Here is a 13,022-nt window from a genome sequence, read left to right on the forward strand (position 1 = left end):
CCACTTAGACTTTGTGAGCCCCATGAGGAAGAGGGACTGTGCCCTACCTGGTTATTTTGTGTCTACCTTAGCACAGGCTTTGACACAGTAGGTGCTTAACACATACCACAACTATCATCTTAAGTAGAACCCCACGGGACAGCATCTATCACCTCAACATTCTGTATTATTTTTGGCATCAAGATGCCATCTGTGAGAAAATGGTGTCCCATTCCAGTGATGAAGAACCAGTCACCAACCCCACAAAGACTCCTGCATTCATCCTGATGAGAGCTGAATACTCAAAATAAAGTCTTATACAAGGACTGGATGCAGGTTATTGGTTGCTTCACTTTTGAGAAGTAAAGAGTGTCCTGTTGAAAATCAGAACCCTTTAAGGTATTGAAGAGAACAGCCACCTAGGACTTGTCTGAATTTTGCCTAGTGAAATTCAAAGTGGCATTACAGCATTTAGAATAACCAGATTTCCCAGGACTAGCTCATAGAGAAAGATGCTGAAAACATCTAGGGCATCCACTTGCTAGCACTGCCTTTCAAATAAATGGACTCATGTTTCATACCTCTAAAGGTTCCCTAGAAAAATTGGTAAATGTTTGGTAATGCTATAACTAGCACCATTAGACCCCAGTAATAAAGGAGAGTAAGAAGCAGAGTAGTCCAGTGGACAGAGCCCAGGCTGGGGAGTTAGATGATCTGTGTTTCCATCCTGGCTCAGCCACTTACCTGCTCTATGACCTTGGGCAAGTTACGATCTCTCTGTGCCTCAGTCCCTCATCAGCAAAATTGGGATTCTACAACTGTTCCACCTCCTATTTAAACTGTGAGTCCCATGTCAGACCTGATGTTCTTTATATCTACTTCAGCTCTTAGTGCAGTGCTTGGCACAAAGTAAGTGCCTAACAAATACTATTATTCTTATAATCATTATATTGAGAAAAGACTGATTCCATGAGATTTTTATTATTATTATGGTATCTAAGTGCTTATTGTGTGTCAAGCACTGTTCTAGGGGCTGGGGTAAATGTGAATTAATCAGGTTGGACACAGTCCCTGTCTCACCTGGTGCTTAGAATTTACAGTTGAGGAATCTGAGGCACAGAAAAGTTAAGTGACCTCCCCAAGATCATATAGCAGGTAAGTGGTAGAGCCAGTATTATAGCCCAGGTCCTCTGACTCCCAGACCTGTATTCTTTCCAATACGCCTTGGTGTTTCTCATTTTAGAAAACCCATTAAAACAGGTAAGTTGGTTGTCATGGGGCATTTCTCTGCCCAGATTGGTTAGCAAAACCTAAACATGGGCAAATAAATAATTGCACTGCATGATTTATTTGTGCTTAGTGAGGTCAAGATCAGTTAAAAATTAACACCATATTCCCCCTGCCAAAACAAGTTAACAGATGCATATGTCTGAATAAGAGTATCCACTGATCATATTATGCAGAAATCAATATTTTTGAGTATATGTAGGAAATGGACTCATAATAATAGTTGTGGTATCTATTAAGTGCTTAACTGAGCCTCAAGCACTATACTAGGCTCTGAGATAAATGCAAGATGGGTCAAATCAGAAACAGACCCACCATATCTTGGGCTCACAACCTATGTAAAAGGGAGAGAAGGTATTTAATCACTATTTTACAGATGAGGAACAAGGCCCAGATAAGTTAAGTGACTTGCCCAAGATCACACAGCAGGCAAGTGGCAGAGCCAGGATCAGAACCCAGGATTCTGACACCAGGAGTCATGCTCTTTCCATTAGGCCACCTTGCTAAATTAAGAGTTTGAGAGACACTATAAAATTATTACACTGTCAGCCTCTTGACGGCAGGCATTGTTTCTACCAACTGCATTTTATCTCCCAGGTGCTCAGTATAGTGTTCTTCACTACACTCGCCCCACTTTTAGAGAAGCAATATGGCCTAGTTGATAGAGCACAGGTCTGGGAGTCAAAAGGACCTGGATTCTGATCCCAGCTCTGCCACTTGTCTACTGTGTGACCTTGGGCAAGTCATTTAACTACTCTGGGTCTCAGTTACCTCACCTGTAAAATGGGGATTAAGAGTGTGAGCCCCATGTGAAACAGGGACTATGTCCAACTCAATTTGCTTTTATCCACCCCAGCACTTTGAACAGTGCCTTGCACCTAGTAAGCACTTAAATACCCCTCTAAACTGTAAGCTCATTGTGGGCAGGGAATGTGACTGTTTATTGTTGTATTGCACTCTAAGTGCTTAGTACATTGCTTTGCTCACAGTAAGTTCTCAATAAATGATTGAATCGAATGAATGAAATAACACAATTATCATTAGTGCCTTCAAAGCCTTATTGTAGGCACATCTTCTCCAAGAGGCTTTCCTTAACTAAACCCTTATTTCCTATTCTCCCACTCCCTTCTTCATCACCCTGATTTGCTCCTGTTATTCACCCTTCCCTCAGCCCCACACCACTTTTGTACATATTCATAATTTATTTATATAGTCTGGCTCCCCCTCCAGACTGCAAGCTCAGTGTGGGCAGGGAATGTGTCTACTGACTTTTACTGTTATAGCGTACTCTCCCAAGTACTTATTACAGTGCTCTGCATAAAGTAAGAGCTCAATAAGAATGACTTATTGCACAAAGTGTTCAATACATATCATTGATTGCTGTCCTTAAGAAGTTTAAAATTGAATGAGGGGAAACAGCCATTAAAATAAGTTACAGATAGGAAGAAATTCAAGGAGACATCTAACTTTAAGCTCCTTGTGGACAGGGTTCATGTCTACCGACTTGTGTACTCTCTCAAGAGCTTAAAACAGTGCTCAGCACGGAATTATGATCCATCTATCCACTACTCAGGGGTTTTGGGTATCATAGAAATTATAGCTTGCATTCATCTTCCACCAAATGCAGTGCCCTGAGAAGCACAAAACTACCAGCTACAGAGTCACTTGGGAGGCAGGAAGATGATTCAAATGACTTTTGCTCAGATTTGGACTCTTGGGACCACCCCCCCCACCCCCCCACTACTTTTTTTAATATGCAATCATCAAATCAGAAAATCAGCTTGAATGTCGACTAACTCCTGCTGTGATCAAATGGAAATATGTGGCTAAAGATCGCTTAATGAACTGCCAGCTAAGTCAAAAGTAATTATCCTGGGAGGAGAACAAAGGCGGCGAATAGGAAAGCTCCTTCCTCAATGTGACCTGGGCACCACTAATTTAAATAAATGCCTCCTGCGACTCAAAGAACCTTCTTCCTCCTGTAGGCCACAGAGCTGTGGAGTCAAGATTGTGAGCAGCTGGGACTAACAAATATACCTGGTGGAGAAACATCCTTGAATCTCACTCGAGTCCCTCTTTTATCAAAAAAGTTGTTTCATTATTGCCTTTCCAAGTTCACCCTTCGGCTTCTGTAATTCATTCTACTTTAGAAAAACCTTCAGGGTTTCTTAGTTCTAATTTTGTCCCCTAGGGAATGAGTGCGGAGACTCGGGGCCCTAGCCCAGATTCTGTTTAATCTTAAGGTAGATTTTCCTATTAGAACTATTTAAAATTCCACAGAGGGCAGAATGTTGTTTATCAGAAAATAAACAGGGTAAAATCTCCTTCACTCTTAGTAAACTAAAGCCTAACTTAACTGGACATGAATAAAGTGGTTTTGCAATCTCAGAAAACCTGGATAATATTCCCAAATGAATCCCTGAAGCATGTGGCCCAGTAGGAAATTGCAGTAACAAGAAAATAAAATGAGCTTCTCCTTTTTAATGATGATAATAAATGATTAGCTCTCCAAGTCATATTACAAACCACTCCATGTAAATCAGCTGACCTAACTTCTTTCTCACCAGCATAGTCAAGGGACAATTTCTTTCTACCTGAAACTGGGATCATAAAAAATGGTCTCATTTGTTATACATTCTCCCAAAAGCATACAGGCTAGAAGCCAGGTTCACCTAAATCCTTACTTGCTGTGATTCTAATTTGAAATTTTCTCCTTTCCAGCAGCCCCACATGGGCAGGTCCTAGAAACGTAATCCAAATTTCCTAACATTCAATCATATTTAGTCAACCATATTTATTGAGTGCTAACTGTGTGCAAAGCACTGTACTAAGCACTTGGGAGAGTATGATATAACAGACACGTTCCCTGCCCAAAGTGAGCTTACAGACTAGAAACAGTTTCAATCTATAGAGAAAATACATTAAAAATAGAATAATCTAGCAAATGTAAGAAAAATAGGGTCAAATCCTGGATCATTTAAGAGTCCTAATCAATTGCCACCTTTATTCTAAGGGGAAGAGTAGACATTTGCTTTCTTTTGGGGGAAGAGACAAACTTGCTTATGCTCTCAGGGTGGGAAGAGGACATTTAGAGGGTGTGCCACAAAAAAAGAGTATAAAATACAAATGTATTTTAATGATGAAAAAGTAATTTCTAAAAGTTACAAGAACAAACGATGTAATATACTTCATTTTTTAAGAGCTGGGTAATTGTTCTCTAGATTTGATGAACCGTCAACTCCAGGGACCAAGATTTGGGAGAGAGAGGGAAATTAAGAAAGGAGGGGGATTTTCCTTTCTAAATTGTAAGCTCCTTGGTATCAACTGTTATATTGAACTCTCCCAAACATATAGAACAGTGCTCTGCACACAGTAAGTGCTCAATAAATACCACTGATTGGAAAGGTGAAAAGAAGGGAAAGGGGAAGCAGTAGGGGAAAGAGGGAGAGAGAAAGAGCAAAGGGTCTTTGCTTCCAATCTTATGACTAGAACATCCCTCACATCTCACATTCAATCTGGGCAATGTAATGCCTGTCCCCTAATGAAAAGAGACTCTTCAGTAAATTTCCAAGAACTTCATATCTCAAATTTCTATTAAACATAATATTTCCTAGGATGTATTTCAAAGAAGCCTACTTTTAGCACCTTTAACTATTTCATTAGTCTATTGGTGTATTGCTAAAGACATTCTAGTGAAGGTTGAATCCTTTAACAATTCTTTAAAGGTATCTCTTCCACACTTTATGTTTTCACCTAGGAATGTGCCAGACTCACATTTATTCTGTCTTAATAGGTTTCCTGTGGTCTCTCTATCCTGCCCTATTCATTCTGGAGAAATAACTAGGCTTACATTTTCCAGTGTTTTTTTCTGTGGTGACTCAGTATCCATGAATGTCAGCAATGGTCTTACTTTTGCATTCTGCCCCTAAGCATTCCTATTCACATTCATCAGAGCTAAAGAATAAAGTAAATCTATTACTGTTACTTACATGGCTCGTAGTCCTTTAATGCGGCATAATGCATCCAACTGATCGTAATTAATCTGCTTAGAACATTTCAACTCTAGGAAGAATAAATAAAAAATTTGAGCAATTTTCTGGAGCCATTTTCGCCAAGTGTGTAAGTACAGTTTAATTGCAACCATTTTTCAATTATGGTAAAAGCAAGTCAATGAATTTGGAAGAGATATTAACATCATTGGTTGGGTATGGGAAAATAATTTCATTGCTTCATAGGGCAATGAGATGAGAAACTTTAGATGTCACCAAGAATCTGCATCCCAGCAGATAACTACCCAGCATGAAGTCACCTACACTTTGGAATATAAATCCTGACCCACATTCATGGGTCCAAACTAGAATGGGGTCCAAATGGACCCTCAAATCCAAAACCTGTCCTGGACCACAATTTCACTCGAGAGAAATTGGAATCCCAATGTAAATTTGTGCTGAAGGTGTAGTTATCCTCTAAATTTCTGTCTTCCCCACAAATTTTGAAGTCTGACAAGATAAAGGGATTTTTAGATGATAAAACGTCTCTAGACTGTAAGCTTGTTGAGCACAGGGAACGTATCTACCAACTGCGGTGTATGTACTCTCCCAAGCACACAGTACAGTGCTCTACACACAGTAAACACTAAGTAAATACCATTCATTGGTTGATTAGGCCATGATTGTTTCTAGCTCTAGATCCTGAATGCTTTATAAAAAAATTTGAGTGTTTAATCAATGTTAAGCTGCAACTAAAGCTGCATTTCTCTGCCCCATGTTCCTCCTACTTTGAAAATCTTGGCAATCTTGCCTTCCCCATTACTGAAGTCTGGACCAGATCTTCATACATCTTTTTTCCTTTAAAAAGTTTCTAATTGGAGGTCAACAACAGTAAGCCCTTAATTATGTCAAAAAAAAAAAAACCAAAAAAGGAAATCTACAGGAGATGCTGTGCCAGAGAACAGTTTCATTATCCAATCCTTTTGAACAATGTTTCCTTCCTGAAGAGTTAGTTGTAACACCCCTGATCTAACTCCCTGAGTGACTGATTACAGGAAGCAAGAGCACAGTTAAATTTCATGCTTCTTCCTACTGTTCTGAATTGGATAAACTCTCAAGGGCATAATCAAGAGAACTGGTGAAAAACTGGTGGTAAATTAAGTAAATGGTATTCATTGAATGTTTACTTTGTGCAGAGCACTGTACTAGGTGCATAGGAGAATACAGTAAAGTTGGTAGACAGAATCCCTGCCCTCAAGGAGTTTACAGTCTAAAGGAGAAGGCATACAGATGAGGCAAGTCTGCTTTGCTGCCCCCAAACTCACATCCCAAATAAAGTCCTGCATTACCTCTTGACTCCAGGAAATGGCTACAGGTCTATCCCAGCACCTCAAGGTCAATCTATCCAAATCTAAACTCAGAATAACAACAGCATAAGTGCCAGAGTTCCATAGTAACAAATACATAAATAAACGAGTCCCCTCCTCCATTTAACTTTCCCACCACAGTTAAAAATACCACCATCCTTCCTGTCTTTAAAACATTAAACCTTGGCATTATCCTCAACTCTTATACTCAGTCTATGGCTAAGTTCTATTGTCTTTTTCTCCTCAGTTTTTCTTAGGTACATTGCCCTGTTCTTTCCATCCAAACAGCAACCACATAAGTACTGTCCATATCCCAATTTGAATACTGAATCAGCCTCTCAAGTCATTCTGGTTCCAGTCTCTCCCCTCTCTATACTCATTTTTGCTCAAACAGTTATACACATCTCCCTACTCCTCAAAAGCCCTCAATTATTACTCATTCCTCTTCACATCCAATAGAATCCCTGACCACTGTCTGGATTTAAGGTATTCATTCAGCTGTCTTCCTACTACTAACCCACTCTCTTTTCTCATTCCACCTCAGCCTGGAGTCTTCATTCTGACCAAATAGCTTCCTATCCTTGCTTCGTCTCTTCCACGTCTGACCTTTGTTCAGTTCCTTCTCTTCCTGAAGGAACTTCCTCTTCATATTAGTCAGACTACAGCTCTGCAAGTTTCAAAGCCCTTTTGAAACCACAATTTCTCTAGGAGATAACTTCCCTAGTCATATCTCTGCCACTCACAGATTTTATTCCCCCCAAATATCACTCTGGCACTTTTTACTTGCCATGCACTGATTTACTTGCAACCACTATATCACTTTTGCACTTCAGACCCAGGGATGGACTCCATGTGTAATCAAAATTGATTTGGGGGTGTTTGGGGAGAAGGAGTCATCGCTGTTTCCCTCCCTTCAACTTCCTTTTTATTCCTTTGGTAAAATTATGCCTTTCCAATTGGTATGTACAGGTGATAATGGTTTACAATTTGCCAGGGTGAGGAGCTCAGCATGTTTTAGGAACTTTAATAAAAACAGATAAACCAGTTACAGTAAAAGAGTCAATGTAAGCTCTATGTGCAGGGAACGTGTTTAACAACTGTTTTGGGGGTTGTTTTCCCTTTTTTACAGAAAAATAATAATGATAATAGTTAAATCCTTACTTGTGTCAGACACTGAACTAAGCACTGGGGTAAATTCAAGCTATTTGGGTTAGACACAGTTCCTGTCCCACATAGGGCTCACAGTCAATCTCCATTTTACAGATGAAGAAACTGAGGTACCAAGAAGTTAGCAGACTTGCCCACGGACACACAGCAGGCAAGTGGTAGAGTGGGGATTAAAACCCAGGTCCTGACTCTCAGGCCTATGCTTTATCCACTGGGTCAAGCAATTAATACGCTGCTCTGCAGACAATAAGTACTTAATAAAAACTACTGGATTAACTGTGTGCCTTATGAAGTGCACAAGAGGTTTGTGCTTTGCTAAACCAAGACTGTAGCCAGGTTAGGAGCAAGCTCTGAATCCCAAATGTGCTAGTTCCCTGCCTGGACCCAGTTGGATTACAAAGTTTTTACTACACACATTTAAATAAAAAGCTGATCTTGATTTCTTCAGGGATTATAGGACATTTTAAATTATGAAACATGGAATTCCCAGCAAATGCTGGAAACGCTGCCATGGGCTCATCACCCTACCTGGAGCAAACTTTAAAGTCGAACTGTTAGGGAAGTTGCCATTTCCTGCCTGGTCCCAGGCGGACTGCAAAGTTTTCACTCTGCATGTTTTAAAACAAAAGCCTGACTGGGGAAAGTTTTCAGCAGGTATCTTATCCGCATTTTACAGATGAGGAAACAGAGCACGAATATGTTGAGTGACTTGCTCATTTTCTCACAGCAAATGTGTTGGAACTCCCCACCCCCACCCTCCTTCTAGACTGTGAGCCAGTTGTTGGATAGGGACCATCTCTATATGTTGCCAACTTGAACTTGCCAAGCGCTTAGTACAGTGCTCTGCACACAGTAAGTGCTCAATAAATACGAATGAATGAATGAATTAACTGGCATCAGGACCCAGATATCTTGACTCCCAGGCCTGTGCTTTTTTCACAAGGTCAATTTGCTTCTCAAGGTAGCTCAACAATCATTACATTAACCCACATTAAGGTCGCCTTCTTTCTAATCTACACTCTTGCACTACTGATGTAGTGGTGAGTATTTGGCTTGTGATAACACTTGTATTTAAGTGTTTACTAAATGTCATGCACAGTCCTAGATGCTGGGGTAGATACAACATAGATGGGACACAGTCCCTGCCCCCGCATGGAATTCCACACTCTAAGGAGGTGGGGGGAGAGAGAGATTGTGATCTGTGACTTTCAAATCTTTTTCTTCTCTACTTGCAAGAGTCTGTACTTCTTCATCTTGTATATGTGCAATTAATAACACAATGGTATTTACTGAATGCTTACTTTGCACAAAGCACTGTACTACGAACTTGGGAGAGTGCCATAGAGTTGACAGACATGATCTCAAACCCCACCTTTCTCCTGCAGATCTCAAAACATTTCGTATATATGGAGGCAGATTTTCCCTGTTTTCTCCTCATGAGTTAAGTACTTACAGAACATTCATTCACTCTTTCTGGACCCTAGGAGATCAATTTCTGAAGCTGTTTATGAATTGATAAGCTCAGGGCATGAAAGTTGATGAAGTAACCTAAAGAGTGTCTGTCTTGGTTATTCACTACCAAGTAACTTTTTATTTTGTTTTAGTTTAGTGGGTCCTTGGCTAGTGAGAGAACAGAATCAGCCTCTTTTTATGCATAACAAGCTGTTCTAGTTAAGTGTGCAGGGCCCCACCACCTACTTTCTTCCCCAGTGTCATGCTGCCAGCTGCTCTGTAAGTAATGTGCAGTGTGACCTCTAGTGGAAAAGTATGTTTTACCCAGAAATTCTGCTGGTTCTCCCTGCAAGCCTTCAGGAGTCTGAGAAACAGAGGCTCATTCATTCATTCAATCGTTGAGCCCTTATTATTCATTCAATCGTATTTATTGAGTGCTTACTGTGTGCAGGGCACTGAGTGCATAGCACTCACTTCAAAGAGTACAATATAACAATAAGCAAACACATTTCCTGCCCACAGTGTCAAGGATTCACCTTTCCCCTCCTTTAGCATGAATTTTTCAAGTCACAGTGATGATGATTAAAATGAGCCAATCTGAATGGGTAAAACTCTGAGCACTTTTCAAGCACTGTGGCTTAGTGGATAGAGCACGGGTCCGGGAGTCAGAAGGACCTGGGTTCTAATCCAAGTTCTGCCACTTGCCTGCTGGGTGACCTTGGGCAAGTCATTTCACTGTGCCTTAGTTTCCTAAACTGCAAAATGGGGTTTCAATACCTGGTCTCCCTCCTACTTAGGACTGTGAGCCCCATGTGGGACAGGGAATGTATCTGGCCTAACTAGCTTGTGTCTACCCATGGCTTATAACACTGCTTGACATTCATTCATTCAATCATATTTATTGAGCACTTACTGTGTGCAGAGCACTGTACTAAGCACTTGGGAAGTACAAGTTGGCAACATATAGACACGGTCCCTACCAAACGGGCTCACAGTCTAGAAGGGGGAGACAGACAACAAAAACAAAACATGTGGACAGGTGTCAAGTCACCAGAATAAATAAAAATAAAACTAGATACACATCATTGACAAAGTAAATAGAATAGTAAATATGTACAAGTAAAATAGAGTAATAAATCTATACAGACATATATACAGGTGCTGTGGGGAGAGGAAGGAGGTAGGGCGGGGGGATGGGGAGCAGGGGAGGAAAAAGGGGGCTCAGTCTGAGAAGGCCTCCTGGAGGAGGTGAGCTCTCAGTAGGGCTAATGATACATAGTTACATAATAGATACACATAGATACCATAATAGAGTGGGGGGCATGAGGGGCACAAAGGAACCACCATTGTGGTCCAGCTCAATCTCCCAGAGAGCCCCTCCATGGCCCCTCTCAATCCCTAGCTTGGGGAACTTCTGCTACATTGTAAATTCACTGTGGGCAGGAAATGTGTCTACTAAATCTGTTATATTAAAAAAAGGTATTTGTAAAGCACTTATATTCCAGGCACTACACTATGCACTGGGATAGATACAAGCTAATCAGATTGGACACAGCCCATATCCAACATGGGGCTCAAAGTTTTAATCCCCATTTTACAGATGAGGTAATTGAGACACAAAGAAGTGATTATATGCTCCCTAGCACTTAGTGCAGTGCTCCACACAGAGTAAGCTCTAAATAAATGATTGATTATGTTTCCTAGCAACTTGTCACTGATTCAGCCACACTGTGCGGGCCAGTAGGGGGTCAGAGAGCTACTTGCTTTTCTAATGCAATGATTCCCTTTTATATGAAAGGTTTGTTGTCAAAATTCCAAAAAGTCAGCTCTTCCGTCATAATACTGATCAGGAAAAGGATCTTTGAATCAGTGGATGGTATTGATTGAGCACTGTGTGCAGAGCACTGTTCTAAGCACTTGGGAAAATACAATAGAACTGGTAGACATGATCCCAGCCCATAAGGAGCTTACAGTCTATGGGGAGACAGATTCATTCTTATACTCTAAAATTAATTACAGATGGGGAAATAATGTCTGTGTCTGCCTCCCCATAGACTGTAAGCTCTTCTTATGTATATCACAACTTAGGCTCACATTCTTATACTTTATTTCCCCATCTGTAATTTATTTTAATGTCTGTGAACATAAGTTGTGTGGGGTTGGGGTGAATAGCAAAGCACTTAAGGGTTACTCCACCAAGTATATAGGCAAAGCTGAAGGGAAGGTGAACAGGGAAAAATAGAGGACTAGTCAGGCTAACCCTTTTGGAAAGGATGTGATTTTTGGAGGGTAGCGGAGAATATACGAAGTGGGAGGGAGTTCCGGGCCAGAGGGAGGTGGATGTGGGCAAAAGATCAGTAGCAAGAAAGACAAGATTGAAGTACAGAGGTTGATATTTAGAGGAGCAAAGTGTGCAGACTGGGTTGTAGTAGGAGATCGGCGAGGTAAGATAGGAGGGAGAGAGATAATTTAGTGTCTTAAACCCAATGGTAAAGAGTCTCTGTTGGATGTGGAGACATTTGCATGTGCAAAAACCTTCAGCTCCTGGAGTCACCTGTAAGAGAATTGGGCAACATAATACCTGGAGTTTCCATGGTGGAGGAGCGGAGAAACACTTTGAGGAGAACCAGCAGAGTCATGATAAAACTGCTTACGAATTTAGACCACTCATGATAGATGCCAGGAGATGGAGTGATAGATTGTTAAACCCACAAAAGAGCTTCTAACTTACTTGGTATACTCCGGGGAGGAGGAGGAGCAGCAGCCTGGTTGGAATCCTTTGAAAGTTTATTGAAGAGAGCTACTGTCACAGGGGAGATGGGCATCCTGACCTCTTTTTAACAGCACCAGCAGATCAAAGACTTTTCAAATAGTGATAGACTCCCACTCCCCAAGTGACATCATAAACCAGTACTGTGGTCTCTGATTGGTGAAGACTGGCCAGGGATTAACCTATCACTTTTGTTGACCATGAAGGATGAGTTCTAAATTCTCTCAGGAAACCAACTCCCTGTAACCAAATGAGTGAATTGGGAAAGTGTGATGGGGTGCCTGGAGATAAGGGATTCTGGTGAACAATCCTGTAGCTTGAATCTCCTTGGGGAAGTGAATAGAGTGAAACTAGAATCCTATAGTGTTACCTCCGGGATTTTCATCTGAGGCAGAAGTGAGAGAGCCTTGTAGAATATGGAATATGAAGTAGTTCTATTTCATGTTTCTCAACCTAAGGAGGATTCAGGGTGGAAAGCGGAGCTGGAAGAGGTTTCCTTGATGATCATAGGAGACGATTAATTAATTGTCGCATTTGTTAAGTGTTTACTGTGTTCCAGGCACTGTATAAAGCCCTGGGGTGAATACAAGCAAACTGGGATGGACACAGTCCCTGTCCTACATGGGACTCACAGTCTCATTCCCCACTTTACAGAGGATGTAACAGGCACAGAAAATAATAATAATAATAATAATAATAATAATGGCATTTTTATTAAGCGCTTACTATGTGCAAAGCACTGTTCTAAGCACTGCGGAGATTACAAGGTGATCAGGTTGCCCCACATGGGGCTCACAGTCTTAATCCCCATTTTACAGATGAGGTAACTGAGGCACAGAGAAGTTAAGTGATTTTCCCAAAGTCACACAGCTGACAATTGGTGCAGCTAGGATTGGAACCCATGACCTCTGACTCCAAAGCCCATGCTCTTTCCACTGAGCCATGCTGCTTCTCAGTGAAGTGACTTGTCCAAGGTCACACAGCAGACAAGTGGCAGAGCTGGGATTAGAA

The 13,022-nt window shown here is 41.1% G+C and overlaps 1 protein-coding gene across 1 annotated transcript in view; it reads right to left on the reverse strand.

Annotated features, from left to right (window-relative positions):
- The window catches only part of LOC119927221 (cyclic nucleotide-binding domain-containing protein 1-like), a 38,057-nt gene extending 25,990 nt beyond the window's left edge, over positions 1–12,067 (reverse strand). Inside the window, exons 1-2 of the mRNA XM_038745748.1 lie at positions 11,973–12,067; positions 5,256–5,328 (exon numbers count right to left, since the gene is read on the reverse strand). Coding sequence (XP_038601676.1) covers positions 5,256–5,328; positions 11,973–12,066 — 167 coding nt within the window. The 5' untranslated portion in view covers position 12,067. The remainder of the gene's footprint in view (positions 1–5,255; positions 5,329–11,972) is intronic.
- Positions 12,068–13,022: the final 955 nt, after the last annotated feature.

Source organism: Tachyglossus aculeatus, chromosome 4 (assembly GCF_015852505.1).
Source record: "Tachyglossus aculeatus isolate mTacAcu1 chromosome 4, mTacAcu1.pri, whole genome shotgun sequence".
NCBI lineage: Eukaryota > Metazoa > Chordata > Mammalia > Monotremata > Tachyglossidae > Tachyglossus > Tachyglossus aculeatus.